The sequence below is a fragment of the Manacus vitellinus genome, unplaced genomic scaffold (assembly GCF_001715985.3).
Source record: "Manacus vitellinus isolate BGI_N305 unplaced genomic scaffold, ASM171598v3 scaffold_14_pilon, whole genome shotgun sequence".
Classification (NCBI taxonomy): Eukaryota; Metazoa; Chordata; class Aves; order Passeriformes; family Pipridae; genus Manacus; species Manacus vitellinus.
In genome coordinates, this window is record NW_021939063.1 from 17,230,466 (window position 1) to 17,255,282 (window position 24,817).

General features: G+C 48.2%; 1 protein-coding gene across 6 annotated transcripts in view; it reads left to right on the forward strand.

Moving 5' to 3' along the window:
* The window catches only part of RAD54L2 (RAD54 like 2), a 68,510-nt gene that overhangs the window by 40,829 nt on the left and 2,864 nt on the right, over positions 1 to 24,817 (forward strand). For 4 of the 6 annotated variants that reach the window (XM_018068602.2, XM_018068600.2, XM_018068601.2 and 1 more), the window contains 20 exons: positions 4,987 to 5,185; positions 6,604 to 6,743; positions 8,226 to 8,357; positions 9,119 to 9,351; positions 9,853 to 10,035; positions 10,309 to 10,442; positions 11,753 to 11,949; positions 12,473 to 12,815; positions 14,119 to 14,296; positions 14,785 to 15,036; positions 15,583 to 15,701; positions 16,012 to 16,127; positions 17,094 to 17,193; positions 17,520 to 17,725; positions 18,989 to 19,164; positions 19,919 to 20,115; positions 20,229 to 20,425; positions 20,900 to 20,989; positions 21,532 to 21,624; positions 21,820 to 23,286. In XM_018068602.2, the coding sequence (XP_017924091.1) occupies positions 4,987 to 5,185; positions 6,604 to 6,743; positions 8,226 to 8,357; positions 9,119 to 9,351; positions 9,853 to 10,035; positions 10,309 to 10,442; positions 11,753 to 11,949; positions 12,473 to 12,815; positions 14,119 to 14,296; positions 14,785 to 15,036; positions 15,583 to 15,701; positions 16,012 to 16,127; positions 17,094 to 17,193; positions 17,520 to 17,725; positions 18,989 to 19,164; positions 19,919 to 20,115; positions 20,229 to 20,425; positions 20,900 to 20,989; positions 21,532 to 21,624; positions 21,820 to 22,805 (4,271 nt within the window). In that variant the 3' untranslated portion in view covers positions 22,806 to 23,286. Of the gene's footprint in view, positions 1 to 4,986; positions 5,186 to 6,603; positions 6,744 to 8,225; positions 8,358 to 9,118; positions 9,352 to 9,852; positions 10,036 to 10,308; positions 10,443 to 11,752; positions 11,950 to 12,472; positions 12,816 to 14,118; positions 14,297 to 14,784; positions 15,037 to 15,582; positions 15,702 to 16,011; positions 16,128 to 17,093; positions 17,194 to 17,519; positions 17,726 to 18,988; positions 19,165 to 19,918; positions 20,116 to 20,228; positions 20,426 to 20,899; positions 20,990 to 21,531; positions 21,625 to 21,819; positions 23,287 to 23,653; positions 24,753 to 24,817 lie in introns of those variants that run through there. The other 2 variants (XM_018068605.2, XM_018068604.2) reach the window with 2 other exon arrangements.

Here is a 24,817-nt window from a genome sequence, read left to right on the forward strand (position 1 = left end):
AATAACCCCAGAGAGCATATTCCAGGCTGTCAGAGCTCTGTGGAGTCGCTCCTCCAGCCTTTGGCACAGTTGTAGTTCAGTGTGTCAGGGACTGAGTGTTGCAGCTGGAGCTGTGCAATTAGACTTTCTTTTGCCATCCCTCAGTGCTCCTCCCATTCCTGCTTTGACAGCTCAGTACCAGCTGTAGTAGCACTAGCTAGTACTAGCTAGTCTCTGACAAGCTTTTGCCCACAAACCGCATGGAACTTCTCAGAAGAACTGCAATAATATTTAACTGCTCTTTGTTCTTTGTGCAGGACGAAAGAGAGCTCCCAAAGTAAGAATTAACTCCTCGCTGCTCTGCATGCAGCTCCCTTCCTCACCATGCATGCACATCCCTGTCCTTAGGGTAGGAAGTAATGCCCAGAGACTGAGCCACACTGTGCTATTCAGTATCCTGAGTTTTCGTAGTGAAATGATTTTAGAAATAAACAAGTATCTGGTTTTCAGTGTTATGCCTTCCCTGGACTCACTGGAGTTACCCTGGCAGAGTAACTGGCCTCCTAGGAGGAGGGTGTACCTCTGGCTAGCCATGTTAGCTATCTAGTAACTGAGGAGGCAAGGAAGTCTCCATCTTACAGTGTTTTGTTCGCTGAGGGGTCTCTTGGACCTTCACATCCAGCAGCCTCAGGTAGGAGACCTTCGGGTCTTATTCTGAACGGGAATTTCTGTACTCGTAGGAGTGTCAGACTGTCGCTAGAGCTGAACTGTGGATGCACAACACTTGGACCTAATGAGGTCTGCCTTGGAGCATGGAGATTTGCATGCAGCTGTAACACTGTTTTCTCACACACCTTGGTGTCAGAAGACTGTTGCGCACATCTCACACCTCAAAACAATGTACCTGCTGCTTCAGGACACTTCACAGCAACCTGAGCCTTTCTGCAGAGCAGGCTGTCAAGAGCAATTCACTGCTGAATTGACAATGCTGGAGAATATTCTCCAGGCTGAATCCTGTGCTGTTTTAAGGGAAGTTTGAGAAGGAGGTCATGAGGTGAGTTTTGTAAGCTTGGGTGCAATAGGAAGTGCCTGACTGTGGGACAATCTTTTGCTGTGTTACACATCATGACTCACCTGTTTAGGGGCAGCTCTGGCAGTCACAGCCCATAGGGAGCATCTGAAGCAGTTACACAGAGCAGTCATGACTCCCTTTCTTACAGAGACTTCTAAACTGTATCACTGCAATACGCAAGTGTCAGTGGAGAAACCAAACTCCTCCCTCTGCTTGTGTGTACAGCTGGGGATGGTGGTTGCTGCTGCTTATTGAGCAAAGAAAACTGGCAACCCCCGGTCTGCAGCACAAACCAGAGCCATCCTCTAATCAGGTCTGATGGGTTTTGAGAGGGCAGACACATTTCAAACCTTTAAAGTGCATGAGAAGGGATAGTTGTGTCCCTCTTGGTACCTCTCAGGACAGAGTGCCTGGGTGTGTGCAGGTGCCCATAACCAAGGACCAGTGGGAATTGCATGGGGATCTCTCAGAGCTGTAACCCACCTGAAGGAACAGTTGCATTGATGCTCTCACCAGTTCCCTTGGGGAAACCCTCTTTGTAGATTTGTTGAGGACACTGCAAAACATGAAACAGCTGGTGTGAACCCAGTGGTTGATATTCCAGCTGATTCTTGGTGCCCAGTGTGTAATGACGGGATGGATTTACAGCAACCACACCTGACCCATGGCTGCCTTCTGCTTAGGAGACCTGGGCCTGCTTTTTCTCTTGACTGTACTTGGGCACATGTGGCTGATCTCGCTGTGCTGGGCTGTCACCCACAGGCTTGTGGCAGTGCTCTTCTCATGGAGGCATCATGGATAACTGCCCAGGTCTTCCTAGAGTGCACTAACAGATTCAGCATGGTCGGGCAGTTGTCAACATGCAAACGTAGCGGATGAGTTTTTGCGTTGTATAGAAAGCTACTTGTGTAACCATGTCAGAGTAGCATGTTGAGCTCCTGTTACAAAACCATAATTGCATTTCTGTTGTGGATGTAGGTTTTGCAAAATTGGGGCAGGATTATTCCATTGATTACCAGATGGGACCTGTTTGACGAGGCTGTTCCCACACTCCCTCCAACCCAAAGATCTAGCCTGTGCTTATACAAAATAGGTTTCTTTGTGTGTAGTTTGTTTCTTAATGCATTTCTGTCCCAGTGTGGGTCCCAGTTACACAGTCTGGAGTTCACTGTGGTGGAGTGCAGCCACACGGCTACAGCTGGAGCCTGGCTTTTTATATACAGCAAGATTTAGGCTGTGCACACAATCAGGAGTTTGATACAAAGCAGCAACAAAACAATTCCTGCTTGTAACTGCCAGCTCATGCCACAGGTGTGGTGGGAGCTGATGCATGGTGAGACTTGCGATTTCATCACTGTGTTAGTTAAACTTCGTGAAAGGCAGATTTATTCATGGTGGTGGCAAGGGTGGGAGCAGCCTCGGGAATCCGGCTGTCCCCTGAATCCCACTGCAGCTGAATCAGTGTGATGTTTGGTGCTGTCAGTAGTGTGGAAGAACTCTCAGTATCTAGATGCGTATGTGTCGGGAATGTGGGCTGAGGCACAGATTGTGTTCCTCACCTCAGAACTTGCACTGGCAGGACAAACACCAGCCTGAGCAGACACGGCTGTGGCAGATGAGGGCCTGTACTCAGTGCAGGATCAAATTTATCATCAGATTTTGTGTTTCAGACTCCTGGTCAGATGAGAATTATGTTTTTTAAAAAACCTGCTGATCCAGCTGTCTGTAGGTTTCAGCAGATTTTGTATTAGGTATGATTAAGAGAAAAGGTAAAATGCAGAGGTGGAATGAGTCTACATAGAGATTGCACAACAAATATGAAAACATAGAGGAGACTTGGGCTGCTGAGCCTTTGGATTTTGTTGTATCACCCTTGTCCTGAAGACACCCTTTCCTGGCACAGTGCTCCTGCCAGAGCACACCCGCTCCTGGCAGAGCGGCTGCTGGAGGAGATGACCTGGGTAATTGCTGGAGTGTGGGGAGGGAAGTGCTTCCTCTTCCAAACAAGCATGACTTTGTGCTCTCTGGTGTCTTGTCAAGGTCCTCCGGCCCGGGGTGAGATGGCAGCAATGTAACCATGGCAGTGTTTGTCTCCGGTTTAATGACTCATCCTGGAGCATGTGATCACGTGTGCAGCCTCCCTGCTTCCCTTTGCCCTATTTCATCCAATCTTTTGATCTAGTTATATAACCAGGAGTCGAGAGGGGTGGGGGGAAGGAAACAGTGCTGAAGAATTGCAGGTAATGTGACTAAAATGTGTCTGTAGCTCAAATAGCAGAGCTGTTGTTTGGGAAGCCTGGGAAACTGGGTTTATTCCCAGCACAGTTCTCTGTCTGCAAGTGAGTGTGGTATTTGAGCTTGTAAGTCTGAGGAGGCATGGTGGGAGGACAGAGCTCCAAGACCTTGGCTATAGTAGGAGAACTACCCTGCTTGTAGCAGCAAACCCCTTAGCCTTAACCCTCACATGCAACATAACTTTTCTTTCATTCATCGTGAGATCTGTTTCATCCCATAAGCTGTGGATACCTGTTTTTCCAGTATGTGTAGGACTGACAGAGACTGATGTTCACAGAAATGTTTGAACCGCTCTGCTGGTCTGGTGGGGTGAGCCCTGAAGTCCTAAATGGATTCTGACATAGACTTGGAGCAAATACTGGGGCTGGTCTGGTGGGATGTCTGGAGAGGAAGTTTGCAAAGTTGGTGCTTTTGCCCAAGGTCTGAATCAACTTCTTGTCATCTCAGTTTTAAAAGGTGATGCTGGTGGTAAGTTTAAGTTAATAGGCATATTAATGTGAGAGCTGTAGGTGCAACGTGCTGTACTGAAACATCCTTTGTTTAAGCTCCCAGCTTTTTTGAGAAGGGATGTTCTTTGTCTCCAGATCCCACAGAGTCACAATGAGATGTTTGTGGGTTCTGTATTACTTCATCTGCCACATTCATCTGCACTGATGTCTTCTTTCCTTCAAAGTTCTGTCTAAGTGTCATTTCAGTTCAGTCATTAACTCGGATACACAATGTAAGCAAGAAAGCTGATTACAAGATGAGACTCAGGGTATCTCTTTGCCTGACACAAGGGGACAAGATGCTTCAAAGAAGCTATTACAATGCTTGTCAGAAACAGTTTGCTTCAAGGGAAGCTTTTGAACAGAAACATCTCCTTTCTGTGCTCTGGAAGCATTAGCTTGGCCACTGGCAGCCTGTTGAAGAGCCAAGTGTCACATAGAACAAGGTGTCATTTCATATAATGCCTTAAGAGTGAAATCAAGTGCTAATGGAAGTCTGAAAATGGGAGAAAGAAGAGAAAAAAGAATGCGTGTGATTTATAATGTAGAAAGAGTATTGCCACTTACTTTTTGTTTTTAAAAAAGTTCGTTGGAAGTTACAATTTAAATCATGAGAGTGGAGCCTGGTGCTAAAACCACTGAGGTGCCCAGTGTTTGAACCAGATAACCTCTTACATGGTATGTTCTGTTAACTTGAAAGATGGTTCTGTTAACTTGGAAGGTGTCATATAAATGGAAATTTCTGCCTTACTTGAACAACATGAAACAAAGGTAAAGAGATTTAAGTTCCTTGTTTTAATCAGAACTCATTGGGTCCCTGTAGGAACACAAACCCTTGGGACAGCAAGTGCTCCACGGAGACTGAAACAATTTTGCCTTGTTTTCTTGTCAGGACACTTTTGGGCTATGTTGAATGTTGTTAGTCTTGGCTTTTACTGGGAACAGACCCTTGACTATAAAACTTTTTAACACTCAGAGTGGCTGTTGGAAAGGACCCAAGTGTTGACCCTTGGAGAAACATGCTTCCAAATGAGAGAGAATCGGGACTGTCAGTTCCCACTCAGCTCAAATCCTGATGAATGCTCATGTAAAAACCAGGCTGGCACAGCTCTCATGTCATGTTCTCATGTCATGGCCTTCTCCCCTTTGCAGACCAACCCCGGGAAGGTGTGTTCGGTGGTGACCATGCTGAGCACACGGAGGATGGAGAATGGCAGCGCTCGACTTCAACTACCTCATCTCCGAGTGAGCGGGCAGAGCAACTCTTGCAGAACCAGCACAAGAGCCTGGCCTCTGAGGACACCAAAAAGAAGAGGGCTCAGAAACCGTCTCACATGCGGAGGAACATAAGGTAAGGAGCAGGAGGACAGAAAGAGCTAGGGTCACATGAGCCCTTTGGGTGAAAACAGAATCTCTGCACTTTGCTTCTGAGCTACGTTTTGCCACTGCTGGCAGAGCAGATGGTTTTTCTTTTCCAAAACCTTAGGATTTCACCAGTGGGAGTAGTATGATCTCAGACTGGAGTGCTGCATGTGGGTGCAGACTTGTTTGGTATTTCAGAAGAGGGAATATTTGGTTATGGAATATATTGCAAAAGTTGTGTAATTGCTGTTGGCTTTTAAAAGATGTAATAGAAAAACAGTCCCACCATTAAGTTAATACCAGTTTCAGATATTTGCTGAGGTGAATCCTATTGAAAACAGCCTAAAATACAGTCTTTTCCTGTACTATCCTGGGTATTCATTAGCAAGAATGCTGATGCTACTGCTGGTGACTGAAATGTTGGAAATCAGTTTCACCTGGCTTATATAAAGCAGTAGTAGTTTGATTGTGTAAGTCACCACATATTCTGGGACAAGTTGTCGAGTGGTAAATCGCTATGAAATAATGTTCAAGGGGACTCTTAAATGCTCAGAGGAGTCCTAATGGAGCAGGAACTCAAGTGGCTTCTCTTGCCCTGTGTGCAATGTGCTAGTGGTCTCTGGTTCATGTTTAAGTTTGTGCAGATTGATTTTCTTAAAGCCAAAGGAATGAGTATTGAGTAGGCCTGGGGACGTCTCCTCCTATCTCCCCCTCCCTCGTTAGGATGGGCAAGACGTCCCTGAAGTGTGGGGTTGGGTGGTTCTAAAGGCTAGTTAGAGGGAGCTGGATTTTACCACAGCACCTCTCCCCTGGCAAAAGCACCTTCATTTCCAGTACTGCACATGTGAAACTGAAGCAGGGGAAGAGCAACATTTGGAAGTAAAGAAAACTACCTGTAAAGGAAAGGTACTTTGAGAGCGTCCCTTGAAACCATTGTTAAAGCCATTAGAGGTCCTAGTTCTTGAAAACACTGTGTCAGAAGAGAATCAGGGTAATGACTTTTTGTGGTGGAATTGATGCCTTTTCCTCCCACGTATCTTCTTTGCATGGCTTTGTGCATTTTGTGTTTATAGACTGCATATCAATAAAAAACATCCTTTCAGATAGAAGAACTTGTCTCTGGTAACCTACTTTACATATGTGCTTACTCACTCCCAATTTTTCTCCTTTCATTATTTTGCTTCTGTCAAACTTTTGTCTTTTCCTTGACTACTCGTAGTGTTACCTGTAGTTGGGAAGCACAATCTTGAAGTAACTGTATTTGCCTGTATCTTTTGATGATGGTGTTCCCAGTCTGTGTAGCTGACAGACTCCTGGAGCCTGTCAGTCATCTTTTGAGCCAGCTGTTTCATGTTTTTGGGAGATATTGTTTGAGTGTAACCAGATCACATTTGCTCCTGTGTTCAGAAAGCTGTTGCGTGAGGACCAACTGGAAGCCGTGACAAAGGCAGCCCAGCAGGAAGAGTTGGAGAGGAGGAAACGGCTTGAGCAGCAGCGGAAGGATTATCCAGCTACTATTCCAACTGTACCCCTTGAGTTTCTTCCTGGTAAGCAGTGGGAGATGCCAACCAAAGCAGGAGTTTTAAGGATAGAAGCTGAATTGAAGAAGGTAGTGCCGTGCTTGTCCATGAGAGGACAAGGGGTAATGGTTTTAAACAGCAGGAAGGTAGATTCAGGTAGATAAAAGGAAGAGGGTGGTGAAACACTGACACAGGTTGTCCAGAGAGGTGGTAAATGCTCCATCTCTGAAAACATTCAAGGTTAGGATGGATGTCCCTGCCCATGGCAGGAGGGTTGGACTAGATGGCCTTTGAAGGGTCTCTCCAACCCAAACCATTCTGTGTTTCTGTGCTGTACTTGCACTTCCAAGAGTAAACTCTTGAAACAGCAGTTCCAAAATACTTGTTGGTTCAGTGTAGACAGTTCCACTTGTGAGCTAGTTTTGAATCAAGATGCTGTGACTGCATGGTGAAAGGTACCAGGAAGAGAATATCTTGTTGAAGATATTTTGACACATTAATTGTGTGTAGCGGGATTCTGGAGCAGAGCTCTCTTGTCTTTCTAACTGGTAGAGTTGCCATGTCCAGACCCTATTTGTACTGGGAATGGTCTGTGCCAGGGATAGTGGAGCAATAGACTGGGATGTTCATGTGTGTTCATGATGTAACCTTGTCCTTTCTTGCATGTTTCAGCAAACAGTGAGTAGCAGGCAGTATAAATGGTTAAGCATCCTCTTGTCTTCTGGTGAATATGTCATCTTGCATCGTTTCCTAATCTGGATCATTTTGGTGATCTAGTGGTGACCAGCCTCTGTCTGGTGTAAAGGGCAAGGAAGTGCAGTTGGATGTTGTGTAAGGAGTCAGGAGTTAGGAGTTCCTGAGTTGGCTTTGCCTCTTGAGAAAATGCATATTCTCCCTTACGTGCAAGTGTTCAAAACACTTTTACATAGAAGAGAAGGAATAAGGGCTGTTTAAAACACTTCAACTGTTGCAGGGTAGGTTGAAGCCCCAGAAGAACATCATTGCTGAGTCACTGCAGTGGTGCTGTTTGGACCCATTAGCCTCTCTCACCACATAGCAGCACTAAAATATACAAACAAATGCTCTTGATCAGCAAAAGTTGTTTATGATATGTGGGATGTAATTATTACCGTGTCTCTACTAACAAAGGGCAGTTATCATCCCTTCACTTCTTTGCTGAGTGGAACACAGCTTTTACTTTTGAGACCAAAAAAAAAAAGGGAAACAAAGGGCTTTAGCATGTTGCATGGTCACTGTGCCCCAGTCAGGGCATGAAACAGGGGGTGCCATCAGCAATGGCCTATTGTTTCAGCATATTGAGAAAGGAGCAGAGTGTGACCCAGGAAGCTGAGTCATAGCAGTATTGTAGACAGTGAGAGTCTGTTATGGAAAATTCCAGGACTAAGTTATTGGAGCAAAAGTGGAAGGAAATACTGTCTGGTTTCTGAACAGTTTTGTCTCCTTCCTTATTACTATGAATTACTTATTGTTTATGATTTATGTTTGTAGAGGACATCGTTTTCAGAACCGCAGAGGCGACCCAGCTCCCCCCTCAGGTCCTGGCTGAGGAAGTAATCTGCCTCGACAGTACCAGCAGTGGCAGCGAAGATGATGCTAAAGGAAAAAATAGCATTAAAGATGGTAAGTGACCAATTGGCTCAGCCTGGTCTTCTCACAATATGCTGTTTATTCAGCCACAAGTCTGTTTTCATCTGGTCAGATGCTCCAGTGGTGAATCACTTCAGATTTTTGTAGGCCTATTGGTTTCAAATTATATGGGCAGTTCTGCTCTGTGAGTCCCGAAGTGACATTTATAAAATGGCCTGTCAGGCCCTCTTGTGAACTTGTGTTTATTTCTGCTTTATAAATGCACTTAACTTTGCTCAGTGCTCTGCTGAAGAATGCTTACGTGAGATGTGGCATCATCTGCTGTGTATAAAAGGAGCATCTAAGTATTCAGATCTGCAGCTGAAAGTGGGTTTTATGTCTCTTGTCCCAAGTGGACCTAACCTGACTACTTTATACCACTCTGATACAGTACTTCTGCCTAATTTCCTTGGTGGTCCTTAGGCATTGCATCAGTAGGTAAAATGCATGCCTGGGTTTGGTTAAGAGGGCATATGGAGGAGAATGGAAACTGTCTCACATTCTGTTTGGATCAGCCCAAATTAATGTTGTCTGAAACATAGGAAAGCTCAGGGAAAGTCATGCTTTCATATGCTGATTTGGGGGACCTGGTGTGTCTGTATCATGCCTGCTTGTTCAGAATGGGTCATTAGGCCGGTGTGGAATTGCAAAAGGAGGTGGTAGCCTTATTTCCTGATAGTTTTTTCCATGTATGATAAACCCTGATGTCAAGTTCACCTTTGCCCTTATTCTGTCCTGCTTTGGTTACTTTACAGAAGTGATTGAGCTGAGCTCAGGAGAGGATGATGCCCTCCAAATTGTGGACAGCAGTGACTCTGGCAATGAAGGGGAGGAGGATGGCAGTGAAGAGAGCAGTGGCTCTCATGTGAATGATGCCTTAAATCAGTCAGATGCTCTGGGGCAAGTCATTGTCAACATCAATCATCCACCAAACGAAGAGGACATTTTCCTGGCTCCCCAACTTGCACATGCAGTAAAACCTCATCAGGTAGGCTTTGTTAGTCTTGCAAATGCAGTGACTCCAGACAAGCCTGCCTTGCAATCTCAGGAGAACTTCTTTGGTGAGCTCTGTGACCAGTCTGGTTGTAGCAGTGACTGTTGTGGACAGTCAGATGATACAGACAAATTAAAGGGATGCCAAGGCTCTGTATAACTTTGGCTATTGTATTATCAGACCTTTGTATATTTAGATGAACTTTTTAAAAATAAAATTATATTTATAAGCAAATTATAATCAACCCCAATTCAGATTCTCTAGCTACAAATTAATTTTAATTTATTGATATAGTCTTAGGACATTTTATGAGTATCTAAAAATACTGAGTTTCAGAGCCTCCCCCAGATTAGAGTACTTCAGTGAACTTGAAGCATCCTCTTTATATTTTAATGGTTTATGCAATCCTGATATAATTGCCACTCTGTAAATACATACCCATCTTGAGGTTTTTTTCTCCCACCATTCTAATACCTTTTCTACTTTTATGTCTAGATTGGTGGGATCCGATTCCTGTATGACAACTTGGTCGAGTCCTTGGAGAGATTTAAAACCAGCAGTGGGTTTGGGTGTATTTTAGCACATAGCATGGGCCTGGGCAAGACCATACAGGTCATCTCTTTCTTGGATGTACTTTTCCGGCACACGGAGGCAAAGACTGTTCTTGCCATTGTACCTGTGAGTAGCCACATGAAGGGCTGGCTGAGGGGCTTCTTTGCACTGCTTCTTTCTTTGCATAGAGAAGGTTGATTAGTGTCCCATCTCACATCAAGCTCTGTCACACCCTTGCTGCTCTTCTCCCCCTTTCATTCCCTGTCCCTGAGTTTGCATGCTGTGGTCTGCTGCTTCTGTCTGGGCACAGCTGGCTGTCAGTCCTTATTTTCATTTTTGATCTTAAGGTCACAAATGACTCAGCTGGGTTTTTAATCCTTCCATGGCTAACTTTTTCAGGTGAATACACTCCAAAACTGGTTAGCAGAGTTCAACATGTGGCTCCCAGCACCTGAAAACCTTCCTGCTGATTATAACTCCAAAGAGGTCCAGCCCCGCACCTTCAAAGTCCACATCCTGAATGATGAACACAAGTAGGTGCCAGTAAAAGTCTTTTTGAGCTCTTGAACTGTGTCTTAGGGAACTGTTATCAGAATTGATGTTGCAGACTGTTCAGTTTGGGTTAATTCTGTGCCCTTGACTCCCAGATCTTTCCCACTCTGCATTTATTGTGGATGCTGTCTGAGGGGAGGATTTTGGTACCTGTGAGAGGTACCTGTCTCATTCATCCAATATTTATATCTCGTACTTCCTTCTCACACTGCTGACACATCTTTCTGTTCTTCCATTTGTGCTGAGAGCAGGAACCCAGTCCCAGAGACAGAACTGCAGAGAGGAGCAGAAGTGCTGTGGCTTGGTGGGACACTGTTAGTCCTGTCAGAGTCCTGGGATTCCTGAGGCGTGTGTCCCTGTACCACATCTCTTGCATTTTAAATGTGGGTTGATTTTTTTTCCCCAAGATTTTTCACACATTTAGGGATTCCTCTACCTGACACTTTGACTTTCTGTGAATGGAGTTGTCCATGAAGGGTTCTGGCAAAATATACAAAGCCTCTTTGTCCAAAAAGGAGAGATCAGTGATTGCAGTTACAGCCTGGTGTGGAGTGTGTTCTTGGCTCATGGATCTCTGCTTCTTTCCGGATTATTTTTCCTGCATGGATCAGGACATTGCAGTGATCCTAGGGAATTCTCGGTTCATACACCCACCTGTTGATGTCCTCACCTTCTGACTGGGGCATATTTTGAATCTGCTGATGCTGCTCCAACCATGTGTTTGCTACTGGCCACGATCTGGTGTGGTCTGGTGGACTGAGTGAAGACAGCGTCTTGATCTGAACCAAATCTGAGAAGGCTGCCAGGGAAGGAATAACTGGGGAACATGAGCACTGGAGGAGACAACAACAAGGGAAAAACAACTAGATAATTACAGCCATGTGCATTAGCTACAGCCATGTGCATTAGCAGCTAGTTCTGAAAATGGTTTTTGCACAGGCAGACTCAACAGCTCTTTAAAAAGGGTGCTGTCATGAAATGAGTGTTTTAAGGTCTCTCAAAAAATCACCAGCACAGATGCTCTCAAGTTTGATGTCCTTTTGTACATGACAGACTTCTACAGCTCAGTTCCTGAAACAATTTGTCATTCTCTACCCTGCTACCAGTGGCACTTAAAAGGCTTTTTTCCACTTCTATGACAGTTTGCTTCTTAAAGAAATTTCATTGTGTTCTTTTGATGTGAGAAAAGTGCTTTAAATTAATTGAATGGGTCTTTTTTCTCAGCAGACTCCAATCCAGTGATTCAGTCTGAAACTGGAGAAAATCTGAAGTTTATTTGGTTGTTTTGCAGGACAACAGCTGCACGTGCAAAGGTGGTGAATGACTGGGTGACAGACGGTGGTGTGCTGCTGATGGGATACGAGATGTACCGTCTCCTCTCACTGAAGAAGTCCTTTGCCACTGGCAGGAAGAAGAGAACAAAGAAACAAACTGGCCCTGTCATTATTGACTTGGATGAGGAAGACCGGCAGCAAGAGCTTCTGAAAGGTGGGAGGCCAGCCCTCAAGAGGGAGAGTGTGATCCTGCTGTCCAGCTGGCCATCAGCAGTGGCAGCACAGGGAAACAACCTGTAACTTGCTTTTAGCATTGCTGACATGATCAAACCTTGCTGGGCAGGAGTGTGTCTTTGGAAGCAGAAGGTTGTTGAGCTTTGGCTGAGTCTTTAATTTCTTGCAAGAGCTGCAAGTGTGGAAGTCAGAAGACTGAACTATGGGATTTGTCAGTGTGAGATTTGCCAGTCTGAAATGCTGCAAGACACCCAACTTGATGTAATGCGGGTCGTTGAGCAGAAATCAAGGGACAGTCATGTTTGCTCATTACCACATTATGCTAAATCAGAGCTAGTATCTAGTCATATTTTATCTCCTGAATCAGCCTGGCTCTCTGCACCCATGAACACTGCTTTTTTGTCTTTCAGAACTACCCCTCCTTTGTGAAGTCGGTGACCATTTAAAACCAGAACTTTGTCTTATTCATCTCTAACTAACACTTAAATGTTCCTTGTCCTCAGGGATCGAGAAGGCCTTGTCTCGCCCTGGCCCAGACGTGGTTATTTGCGACGAAGGACACCGGATAAAGAACTGCCATGCCAGCACTTCCCAGGCCCTGAAGAACATCCGCTCCCGCCGGCGGGTGGTGCTGACTGGGTACCCCCTGCAGAACAACCTCATCGAGTACTGGTGCATGGTGGACTTCGTCCGACCCGACTTCCTGGGCTCGCGGCAGGAATTCAGCAACATGTTTGAGCGGCCCATCCTGAACGGGCAGTGTATCGACAGCACCCCGCAGGACGTGCGGCTCATGAGGTACCGCAGCCACGTCCTGCACAGCCTGCTGGAAGGCTTCGTGCAGCGGTGAGTCCCTCAGTCCTTAGTGGTGTGGTCCATGCAAACACCTCCTTCATCCCCAATTACCCAACTTATCTGCTGAAGTTATGTCCTACAATTAAATCTTGCTGCCTTATAGAGTCATGGAGTCGTTCGGGTTGGAAAAGACCTGTAAGACCATCAAGTCCAGCCGTTCCCCCAGCACTGCCAAGTCCACCACTAAACCATGTTCCCAGGTGGCACCTCCACACCTCTGTTAAATCCCTCCAGGATTTAACCACTTCCCCGGAAAGCCTGTTCCAGTGCTTGAGAACCCTTTCAGTGAAGAGATTTTTCCTAATATCCAGTCTAAACCTCCCCTGGCACAACTTGAGGCCATCTCCTCTCATCCTGGGAGCAGTGCCCAACCCCCACCTGGCTCCAACTCCAACCTCCTGTCAGGGAGTTGCAGAGAGCAAGAAGATCCCCCCTGATCCTCCTTTTCTCCAGGCTGAGTCTCCCCAACTCCCTCAGCCACTTCTCATCAGACTTGGGGTCCAGCCCCTTCTCCAGCTCCATTGCCCTTCCCTAGACTCACTCTAGCCCCTCAATGTCTTTCTTGTAGTGGGGGGCCCAAAACTGAGCCCAGGGTTCAAGGCACAGCCTCACTAGTGCCCAGCACAGGGGGATGATCACTGCCCTGGCACTGCTGGGCACACTGTTTCTTACAGCTCAGTTTTGCCTTATGGTTAGAGGTAAAGTTGCTTTGCTTTGGTACCACAGACTCTGATATTAGAGAACAACACCTCTGACTGCACCAGAGTGACCTCAGGTTTATTTTGATGGCTTAATAATTTGGATGTGCACTTTTTGACATCCTCTACCCAAGGATCTGAAAGTGTTTCATGAAAGTGTTATGAAATAAGGACAGTGACTCCACCACTCTGGAAACGAATCAGCTTTTCTTCCTCATATGAGGGTTCTAAGATGCTGGACCAGTGACTTGAATGGCATGTCTTAATTATTAGCAGAGCTGAAAATAAACCTTCAGTCTTGTTTCTGGTTTTCAGCTACCATGGAAAACAGGACTTTCATCACCCTCCTAACACCGTGACCTGTGCTAGATGATTGTAGTGTTTGAGGTCTCTGTAATTGTGTTTACAGCTGGTATTTGGCTGCAGGGATAGTCTCTTGGACGTGTCATGCACTAGAGAAACATGCAATTTAAAGATCTTTCTCCCTGCAGCCAGGGGGGTAAGAAGTCAAACTCTTACCCTACAGGCAGCCATAGAGAGATCATATTGGGAAATTCCCTTCCCTGTATTTATCTCTCTTTTTATTTCCTCCGCAGGCGGGGCCACAATGTTCTGAAGGTTCAGCTCCCATCTAAGGAAGAACACGTCATTTTGGTGCGTCTGTCGAAGATCCAGCGGGCCCTTTATACGGAGTTCATGAACCGGTTCCGAGACGCAGGCAACAGTGGCTGGCTGGGACTGAACCCACTCAAAGCTTTCTGTGTCTGTTGCAAGGTAGGTTTTGGCAGGAGATGCAAAGAAATATTCTAATATGTAAGGCAAAGACAGGAATATGAGACAAAACAGGAAGTGAAAGTGTGGTTGGCCAGGGACATCATCTCTCCACAGAGTGCTCTGTGATGGCCCAACAGTGTTGTTATCTTTGCTTCCAGAACTGGGATGCAGAGATGTTAAATGTACTTTTCAAACTGTGCAAGAAACCTGCAGCCATCAACTGAACCAGTACTGGGCTGATACCTTCACCTGCACAGCCTTACCTGCTGCAGTGCAAACAGGCAGCCTCCTCTGCCTTTGTGCTGTGTGGGGTGCACAGTGGCCTCCTGGTTTGTTCTCAGGGAAAGAATTTGGCACTTTTAAAGATATGAGAGCCTAGGGGAAGTATCAATTCTTTCCTTTGAATAGCTGTGGGGCTTTCAGACCACAATCATTGGCAAGCAGCAGGCCAGCACAGATCTAACCACTTTCTTTCCTTTCCCTTTCAGATCTGGAACCATCCAGATGTGTTGTATGAAGCTCTGCAAAAGGAGAATCTGGCAAACGAGCAGGATTTGGATGTGGATGACCTTGGCACAGCAAGTACTAATTCCCGCTGCCAGCCTCAGGGAATTAAAGTTAAAGCAGAGAGTAATGCTTTGGCATCACCAGTTGGAGAAGCTACTAATAGCAAGTTCCTCCAGAGTGTTGGCTTCAACCCTTTTCAAGAGAGAGCAAATCAGGTCGTAACTTATGAGTGGGTGAGTGCCACTGCTGGAAACCTCTTCATTTGGAGAGTCTGAAATCAGAGTATACTTCTTTTTAGGGCAGTTTTCTGAAGTGGAGCAAAGAGAAGACTCTTCTGTTTGAGTTGTGGGTTTCTCTTACGTTTCTTTACCATAGAGCATCTTGATAAGCAGGTTGTGTAATGCTGGGAGGGGTTTATGAATCTCATGAGGCAGGAGTGCAGGCAGCACTCATACCATTGTTTTCATCTGACCAGAAAGGCTGTGGACTTTGTTATTCAAAAAAAGGTGTTAGAGTGAAATTTGATCAGGATAAGATGGTGGTAAATCTAGAAGGCTAGAAGAAAGCTCTTGAGGTAAAAGAGTCATGAAATGTTGAGGGGACACTCATTCATCCAAGAAGTTTGTCATTTGGAGCTTCTGGAAGGGGAGGTAGCAGCAGTAGTTGGGAGTAGCATTCTCACCTCTACCAAGTGGATGTAAATAACCTCTGAGACAGGATTGTTGGACTAAACAGAGAATGAACAACTCCACCTGTAATAGTCTCCCATTTCTTGGTAGGCCAAAGACATCTTGTGTGATTACCAGACGGGAGTCTTGGAGAACTCGCCCAAGATGGTGTTACTGTTCCACTTAATTGAGGAAAGTGTGAAGCTTGGAGACAAGATCTTGGTCTTCAGGTAAGCAGAGTATCAATAGTTGATTCTACAGTCACCAAGCACTGGAGTAGTTGGATCCCCTCTGGTGCTAGAAGCTTGTTACACAGGATGAATGGTGTAGCAGTTTCCCTTTTTTTTTCTTTGTTGTATTAGATCTTGGATTTCATCTGTGGGTTTTATACTTCTGCCAGTGTCAATTTTACTAATGAGAGATGTGCTGCACAAACAGGCTTTGACAACCATCAGTGCTGTCATGGTTGGGGAAGGGTTCTGATACTCCACTTTTACTGCTGGGGAGTCATTTCCCTGAACAGAGATCTTGGTTTTGCAGCCAGAGCTTGTCCACCTTATCTGTCATTGAAGAGTTTTTGGCAAAGAGACCGATGCCAAGTCCTCCAGGCTCAGATGGAGGAGTTCACAACTGGGTCCGAAACATCAACTACTACAGTGAGTACAGCAAATCCCCCACACTTTTGATGTCACACTGTTTGATCCTCTGTGATGGACTAATTTCTGAAAGTCACCCACTGTCTTCATATGTTTGTCCTTGGGTGTGAAGATGCTCCTCTGAAGCGTTCTCTTGATGAACCTCTTTCAGATTGTTCTTACTTTAGTTATTTTGGAAGACCATGTCAGTTGGATAGCAACTAACTGATAACTTCCAAATCCTCTTTCTGACATATTACTTAGGAGATGGTAGACATCTTTAACACCTCACTTACTACTGCTTTTTAAAGTTGCAAAAGATACTTTTTGCTTCCTGTTAAGCTATTTGCTAGATTTTGCTTCCAAATCCAGAATCACCCTGGAGTGCTTTCATTAGCTCAGGGCTGTGAATCCCTCCTCCCCTCTTCCCCAGTTTTAAATCTCGTTCTGGTATGGGTTGTTGCTTTGTGTGGCTACTTTACAGGCCAGGGTTGAGAGAAGTGGTGGCTGATTTTTGAAGAGCAGCCAGAAGCAACATGGAGCAGAGACAACACCCCCTGCAACTCCTCTAGACCAGTACTCTCTGTGCTCAAATCTAAGCTTTGGGGGTTTGCCAAAAGCTTTACAATTTTGATTTCTCTTGGTTCTTTGTTCCTGTTGTTCCTGCTTGCTATCCATCTTGCCTAAAGCACAGCCTTAATGGGCTGCTAGATGTGTTGTAGCACTCCCAGTCCTGGCCTTGACAATCTTGAGTAATGTTTTACTTGATCTTTCAGCTGAACAAATCCCAGCCTGGCTGGCTGCACTGCACCTGCCTGGCTGGGCAAATTATAGGTACAGAGTGGTCCAGTTGAGAGCCTGGAGTACATGACTTGAGGAAGACCCAGAATTGGTTTGCAACCAGTTACAAAGCTCAGAGTTTAGAAAGTGGGTTTGTTTCCCCCAGACACACAGAGCTTTTAAATGTGTCTTTCATTTCCTTCTCAGGACTGGATGGCAGCACCTCTGCCTCAGAAAGGGAACGACTGATTAACCAGTTCAATGATCCCAGCAATACCTCTGTTTGGCTCTTCCTTTTGTCCACACGGTAAGTTGGCTGGAGCAGAAGGGCACAGTGGAGGACTCACACTGATGTTCTGTGTGCAGGTGGGCTTTCAGTTCTTAACTTCCTTTGTAGTATGCTCTCCATGACCTGATAATGCCATCTGCTTCTGAGTTCCCTAGGGATGTAGCATTTCAGTCTTAATCTTCTGCAACAGCTTAACAGTCTTGGAAACCAAACTTAGGTTTAAAGTTTGGCTGGAGGGAACTTTCCATAGACACTTGTGGACTCCTGGCTGTGATGGTCGTCCCTGCCTAGAAGTTTTGAAAGTTGGCCAAGGCAGCAGTTTGAAATCTGTCTCTAATTTCCAGTGCTGGTTGTCTGGGTGTCAACCTCATTGGAGCCAACAGAGTGGTGGTGTTTGATGCCTCCTGGAACCCGTGCCACGACGCCCAGGCCGTGTGCCGAGTGTACCGCTACGGGCAGAAGAAGCCGTGCCACATCTACAGACTGGTTTCTGATTACACCCTTGAGAAGAAGATCTATGACCGTCAGATCTCCAAGCAGGGCATGTCAGGTAAGTGTGGGTGAACATGGCATTCCACTCTCAGCTTCCACTCCTTTTAGCTCCTGCAAGTCCTGGTTCTGTGGGTTTTGTAACTTCTTTTTTTAAGGTTGAAGACCAGACAAAGAGGTGACAGACACTATCCCAGAGCTATGTTTGATGTTTATGAGTTGGCAATGACATGGGATCCTTTAAGAAATTCATGATGGTAGAGCCAAAATCCTGCAGCAGGGCTGTGTTACTAGTCCACTGCTGTGCCATTTACCATCACTGCTACTCTCCTGGCTGCTGCAACAGACTGGAGACTCAGAGGGTGTCTGTTTTCCCTTGTGCCTGGATATTGCTCACCTTAAGCTGGGTGTTACATATTAATAGCTCTGTTCCTCCATTTTTCCAGCAACAAGAGAGGGAAAATGGCTAAATTAAAACATATATTGATACCTTTGACTCACAGTGCTTACTTAGGAGCCAAGAATAATGAATTCATTGCAGTTCTGACCTCCCCTTGTACCACAAGTATCTTTCGTGCTGGCTTGTGCCAGCTGTCAAGCTGTTCTCCTGGAGCATGCAGCCGAGGGTTGTGGTGACCCACAGAGAGCTCTGCTGCCTGAGTCCTTCTGTGCCTGAAACACAAGTCCAGAGGCAGCAGCCCAGTGTGATCTGCTCAGTGTGCTGTTGTGCACTCAAGGTGGAGTCCCCTGGCAGCTGGCTTCCAAGAGAGTCCTGGATAGAGATGTTTTCTCCACATGCTCCTGTTTGCCCTGTGTGCAGGAGGGATCATGTCCAAGAAAAGCATTCAGGCTCTTGTGAGCAAGGGACTGTGGCTGCTTTTCTGAGCTTTTAACTCAACAGAGTTCTGTAAATTTTAGTATCTGGTTACTAACTTGAGCCTTTTTGGTGGGCTTTGTGGGAGAGCACCTACTGATGTGGCTGCAGTTCTGTCTCAGGGCACCTATGTTTACAGCCTTGTCATGTGAGGTGGGACACCATCCATCACTAGTTATGTATTCCTGCTTGCCAGGAGCTCACTGACCTGCACTGCCTTGCTGTGCAGTCTGGAGCACAAGGCACTTGTCAGCCTGACTTGGTCAAACAGGCTCAGTTCTGAACATGAATGGTGATTTTTCTCCCTGCCCTGACATTTACAGAACACTTCTGAGGATTGTGCAGATTGTAAGGAGGGAACTCTGTTAGAACAGGGGTGTAGGAAGGGCAGCAGGCAAGCAGTACCCATTTCTTCCCTTTTCTGCTAATTTCATTCCCCCTCTTTTCCAGACCGGGTGGTGGATGATCTGAACCCAGTACTGAACTTCACCCGACGAGAGGTGGAGAACCTGCTGCATTTTGTGGAAGAGGAATCTGACCCTGCTCAGCTCTCCCTCAATCCAGGCAAGATGAAGGAGTCTGTTCTACAATTAGCCTGTCTCAAGTATCCTCACCTCATCACCAAGGTAAGACCAGCCTGTTTCCTTGCTGGCACAGCACTGCACAACCAGGAGTAGGCCTGGAGGAGTCTGGCAGCATGATGGGGCCATGGTGGCGAGAAGGATGCACCTGTGTGCTGCTGGTGGGAATAGGCAGAAAATCCTCTAGAGAGAGCCCAAAGAGCCCTGCCCTTCCCTGTGGTATCTCCTACACATTTACAGATGCCTCTGTCCTGGACAGGTTTGGGGGCAGGTTGCCGGCACCCCTTTTCTTCATCTTGGTGCTAGGTGGGAAAGTGGCAATGGCATTTCCCAGCTTGCTGCCAGCTCTTTTCCTGGGGTGGCTTTGAACCAAAGCTGGGACAGGCAGCACTTGCCTGTGTTTTCAGGAGTTTCTCTGGTAGGGTGGTGGTGCAGAGGGGGCCTGTGGCTGGGTGCTGTTGGGCTCTGGTGGCCACGTGACATCGTGGCAGACTCTGTGCTTGCACTCTTGGCCTGGCCTTTGGCTCCTGGGTTTTACTCTGTGCTCGTGGTAAGTGCTGGCCTTGGCTGGGCAGGCAATGACTTAGCTGACTGTCACCCTTCAATCTGAGCCTGGCCACATCCACAGCACTGCCCTGCACGTACTTCACCATGGCCAGCTCTGCCTTCCCAACTGCCCTTCCTGCTCAGCCTGGGATGGAGACAGGCTGCCGCAGGGAGCCGCTGGCTGCCGTTTGGGGTTTGTTGGTTCCCTCTTGTGGTGTGTTGGTGCCAGAACCGCGGTGCTGTGGGGTTGCAGGAGCCTTTTCAGCATGAGTCACTGCTGATCGACCGGAAGGAGCACAAGCTGACCAAGGCAGAGAAGAAAGCAGCCAAGAAGAGCTATGAGGAGGAAAAGCGAGCATCCGTCCCCTACACCCGGCCGTCCTACGCACAGTATTACCCAGCCAGTGACCAGAGTCTGACGAGCATCCCTGCCTTTAGCCAGAGGAACTGGTGAGTACCTGCCCCTTCCCCTTCTTCCCATGCTGTAGACATGAAATGAGTGGGCAGAGAATGTTTATCCCTGTCGGGTGGGCACTGCACTCTCCTCCCTCCTCTCTCACTAGGCGACCAGCCCTCAAGGGTGAGGACAAGCCAGTGGCAAGCGTCCGCCCAGTTCAGTCCACCCCCATTCCAATGATGCCCCGGCATGTCCCCATGGGCAGTGCAGGATCAACCTCAAGCTCCAACCCTGCTGTCAACTTCCCTATCAACTATCTGCAGAGAGCTGGTGTCTTTGTGCAGAAGATTGTCACCACCACGGGTGAGTTGCTGGTGCTCACAGTGGGTTGAGTTGTGATGCCTGTGGTGAACTGAGCATCAGGGTGAGTTGTTGATGCTCACATGGGCAGTGGGCAGATGGCCATCAGAACCAAAGATACTGCCTCTCTCATTTGAGTGGTTCCCCTGGAGGCCTTTCCGTGCAGGTGTGCAAGGGTCTTGGACAAGGGTTGTTGGGAGTGAACTCCTATGAGAGGGCCTTCAATACATACTGTCACCAGTTGTCCTTTTTGGGATAAGGGACATGCTGTGCCAGAGCAGCGTGGCTTTTTCATCTTTGGAGCCTCTGTTGCCTTCCTGTGCTGCTCAGAAATAAACCCAGGGCTTGCTTGTAGCGTAGCACATAGGAGAGACAACTGCACTGCAGACAAAGGGGTTGGTGGGGCACCTGCCCTCTCCTGACTGCAGCTGGCTTGTAATTTAATGGACACTGTTCTGTTTCTTCTCCCACTGCCAGATATTGTGATTCCGGGTACAAACACGTCCACTGATGTACAGGCAAGAATCAGTGCTGGTGAGAGCATCCACATCATCCGAGGGACAAAAGGTAAGTCCTAGCCAATGCTGAGTAGCAAAGAAAAGGATGTAAGAGCATGAATCAGTGCCTTGACAGGAAAAGAAACAAGAAGAGGAGGAGGTCTGGAGTTTGCAGTGGCTCTGTTGCAGCCTGTGCTCTGGGTGTGTTGATGCTGCAGAGATGTTGCAGCTGTGGCTGCTCCTGTAGCCCTGAGAGGAGCTGTTGAACTTTGTGGCTGGGTTTCTCCTTTTCACAACACCCTCTGCATGTACTGGGGCAACCAAACACTTCCTGGTGCTCCCAGAGCAAACTCTGTCTCAAGCATGAAGTTTCACGTTTCCCCCCAGCAGCACATTGGGAGGGGGTGATCCCCAACCCATGAAAGCTGCAAAGGTGGAAGTGAGGAGTGAAGAAGGAGACAGAAGCCCCTCGCTGAGCTTCCCTGCATGATCTGAGCTGGCCTTATGTGGCACTGCTGTCCTGTTCCTGCCTGAGCAGCCTTGTGGGCTCACAGATCCAGGGTCCTGAGCTGATATTAGAGTTGTAATGACGTTGTTCTGCCTCTGTTCCAGGGACGTATATCCGGACCAGCGACGGTCGGATTTTTGCTATACGGACCACTGGGAAGCCAAAGGGCAATGAAGACCGTCGGACAGCTGCCTCAGGTAGGGGCTTGTGAGTGCTGTGTGAGGCTTTCACATGTGCTTTCCTACTTGAGTGGCTGGGGTGGCTTTCCCTGGTGTATTCCTCACGGCTATGTTTAGAGCAATCTCCCCACCTTCCTTTCCACTGTTGTGTTTTGGCCCCCGGGTTTTTCTCCAAGGTCGTCTTTCTCACCTGCTCCATCTCCTTGTTTCCAGGCTCCCAGAGCTCCTCCCTGGAGTCCACAAGCAATGGCAGACACAGTGCCTCATCGCCGCAGCTCCCCAGCACGGAGGAGCTCACCCGGCCCATATCCCCCGACAGCCCCGAGATCATCAGCGAGCTGCAGCAGTACGCGGAGGCGGCGGCCGCGCGCGAGTCCCGGCACAGCTCTCCCAGCACCAACGCGGCGCAAGGCCACGCCCGCACAGACACCGCGCCCGGCGCCGCAGCCCGAGGAGCCGAGCAGCGCGTGGGGGTTCACTGCCTGGCCCCCTCCGTGTCCACGGCCCTGCCAGCCACCAGCCAGCACGTCGATGCCCACTCGGTGTTGGACTTACGGGGCAACAAGCGCAAGTCGACCTCGCCGTCGGCTCCGGAGGAGCAATCCCGCAGGCAGCAGAAGAAGCGCCAGTTGCCATCGTCCGTGCAGCCCTACGAACACGGGTACCCCGTCTCTGGTGGGTTCACCATGCCTCCTGTCTCTTTAAACCACAACCTAACCCATCCATTTGCCTCCCAACCAGGAAACTCCTTGTACATGGGCACTGGCTCCTCTTATTACCAGCTGCCCAATTTACTCCCAGACCCTCATCTGGTGTTCCCTGTGACTACTGACCCTCTGCTGACAGCCGGCACCGCCAGCTCTTCTGCTGCTACCTCAGCCACCGCCAGCGTCCCCTCATTCATGCTAAACCCTTCTCTGACAGGGGTGCTGCCCAATTACTCGCTTCCCTTCACGCAGTCACTCCTGCCCGAGCCCAGGATGTTTGCTCCTTTCCCAGCCCCCGTCTTGCCTAGCAGCCTTCCCAGGAGCATGGCATCTGCCTACCCTGGCTACATGTCCCCTCACTCGGGCTACCCAGCTGGGGGTCTCCTTCGGTCCCAGGTGCCTCAGTTTGAACCCCAGGAGGTCCCAGAGGTGGGATGCAGCTCTAATGATGAGGACAAAGACGACGATGTCATAGAGATCACAGGGAAATAAAAAGGCCCAGCTCCTGCTCGGTCTCAGCTCCGCCAGGAGGCAAAAGTTGCAGGACCTTTTTGGGAGTCAGGATTTCCCCTCTGGGCTGTGGCAGCGGGTGGAGAAGGATGCAAAGGGTGTGGCGTGGGGGTGGTTTTGTTCTTTTCGTTTTGCTTTGTTGTTTTTTAGCTGTCGAGGATAAGAATTGTATTAGGGGCTGGGAGATGGGAGAGGGATAGAATGGACCTGTGAGGGCCAGGGGAGCAAGAGCCAGGGGAGGAGGGAAGCAACAATGCAAACCATAGGAGTGCCTCCCCCTATGCTCTGTCTGTCTGTCTGTCTGTGTTCTCTGTCTTGTCTGGCCGCAGCGGCTCCGTGTTGCGAGTCACTGCCCTGCTCAGGCCTGGAGGTGCGGGCTTGACCGCTGGCAGGGCCGAGCTCCCTCTCACATGAACTGCCTTATCTGTGAACTTCTCTCACTGAGAGAGGGGCGGGCCGGGGGGGTGACTCCAACAGAGGTTGGGGACAAAGTGTTTTTAATGGGGAGGGAGTGGGGAGGCTTCTACATCGTATATGTTGGGGCAGGGAGGGGGGATTGATGTTAAAAAAAAAAAAAGGATAGATAAAAAAAAAAAGATTAAAAAAAAAAAAAAGAAAATACCCCACAGACAGTTTGTCACCCTTTTCAAATTCACATGAGACTAGTGTGAGGGCTCCAGGCAGGCTCCTGCTGCAGTCAGGCAGGCAGGGCTCTGGTGGGGGGCTCCTCCAGGTCCTTCTGGAAGGTCCTGTCCTCCCCAGGGGCCTTCTGGAGGGTCCCATCCAAGGTAGGTTGGCCCTGTGGGTCCAATGCCAGCTCTGTGTGCCAGGTCAGATGAGTGGAGCAATCCCAAATGTCTTGGTGGCCGTCGGAGGGGAATCCTGGTGACTCCTCAGTTCCACGGCCCTGCCAGGCTATGTGAAGGCCACGTCTCACCCTGCTGTGGCCCACCAGATCCAGGGGTATGTGGACTCACTGCTGCTTCTCAACAGCACCAGGCAGTGGAGAAGATTGGGAGGGGGACACTGGACCCAGTGCCAGTTGCTGTTGAACCTGTGACTGGAGGGACTTCCCCCTGCACAGAACCTCTACATTAATTTATTTCATGAAAGCGTAATATTTATTGTCTGGGGGAGTCTGTCTTTCTACTTTTAAATTAATTTCCATATTAAAAAAAAATAAAAAGCTGGCCTCCATCATGCAGTGGTCGCTTGTTGGGTTGTTTGTGTGGGGAGAAGCAGTGGGTTGACCGAAGTGTAGCCTTAGGAGCAGGGCCAGCTGTGGAGGTGGCCCATGGCTGACCCATGTGGCATTGGCTGGATGTGCCCCATCAGGAGCTGCTCTGGGTGCTCAGCAGCCAGAGCGAGGATGGAGTCCTCTTGTCATTGGGGAGCACATGTGGGAGCCTGCTGTGCTGCTTCCCAGTGAGGAGGAGGGCTGTGAGGTGTGTGGAGCTGGGGAAGCACCTTTCCCCACGCAGGGAGCAGCACTCAGCCCAGCCCTGCTCAGCCCCACGTGTGAGGAGGCTGGTCCTGGCCCTGACAGTGAGCCCTCTGGCTGCTCGCCTCGGGGCCAGGGCTTCTAGGGAGAGCTGGGATACCCAAGTGCAGCTGGACTTGGTGGGTGTGACTGTGTGTGAACACATTAGGATGGAGACTTGAAATCCAGGAACCCCCGTGTCACATCTGAGTGTCACCAGGCATGAGCTGTGCTCGCCTGTGTGGGATGTCCCTGGAGCCAGGGCAGCTTGTAGGGGACCTCTGGAAGCTGCAGTCACTGCTGTTTGCTGGGACCAACTAAGTATAGGAAAGGACAGGATGTCCTGACATCCTCCACTAAAGGGGTGCGGGAAGATGGGACCCCCCTTCCTGAGAGGGGGGCGGGTGTGCACGCGTGTTATGGAAACATAATAAAAATGTTATGGGGCTTTCCTAGTGTCTTCTCTGTTTAATGGACATTGTCTGTCAAACATAACCACACCATTCATAGAAGC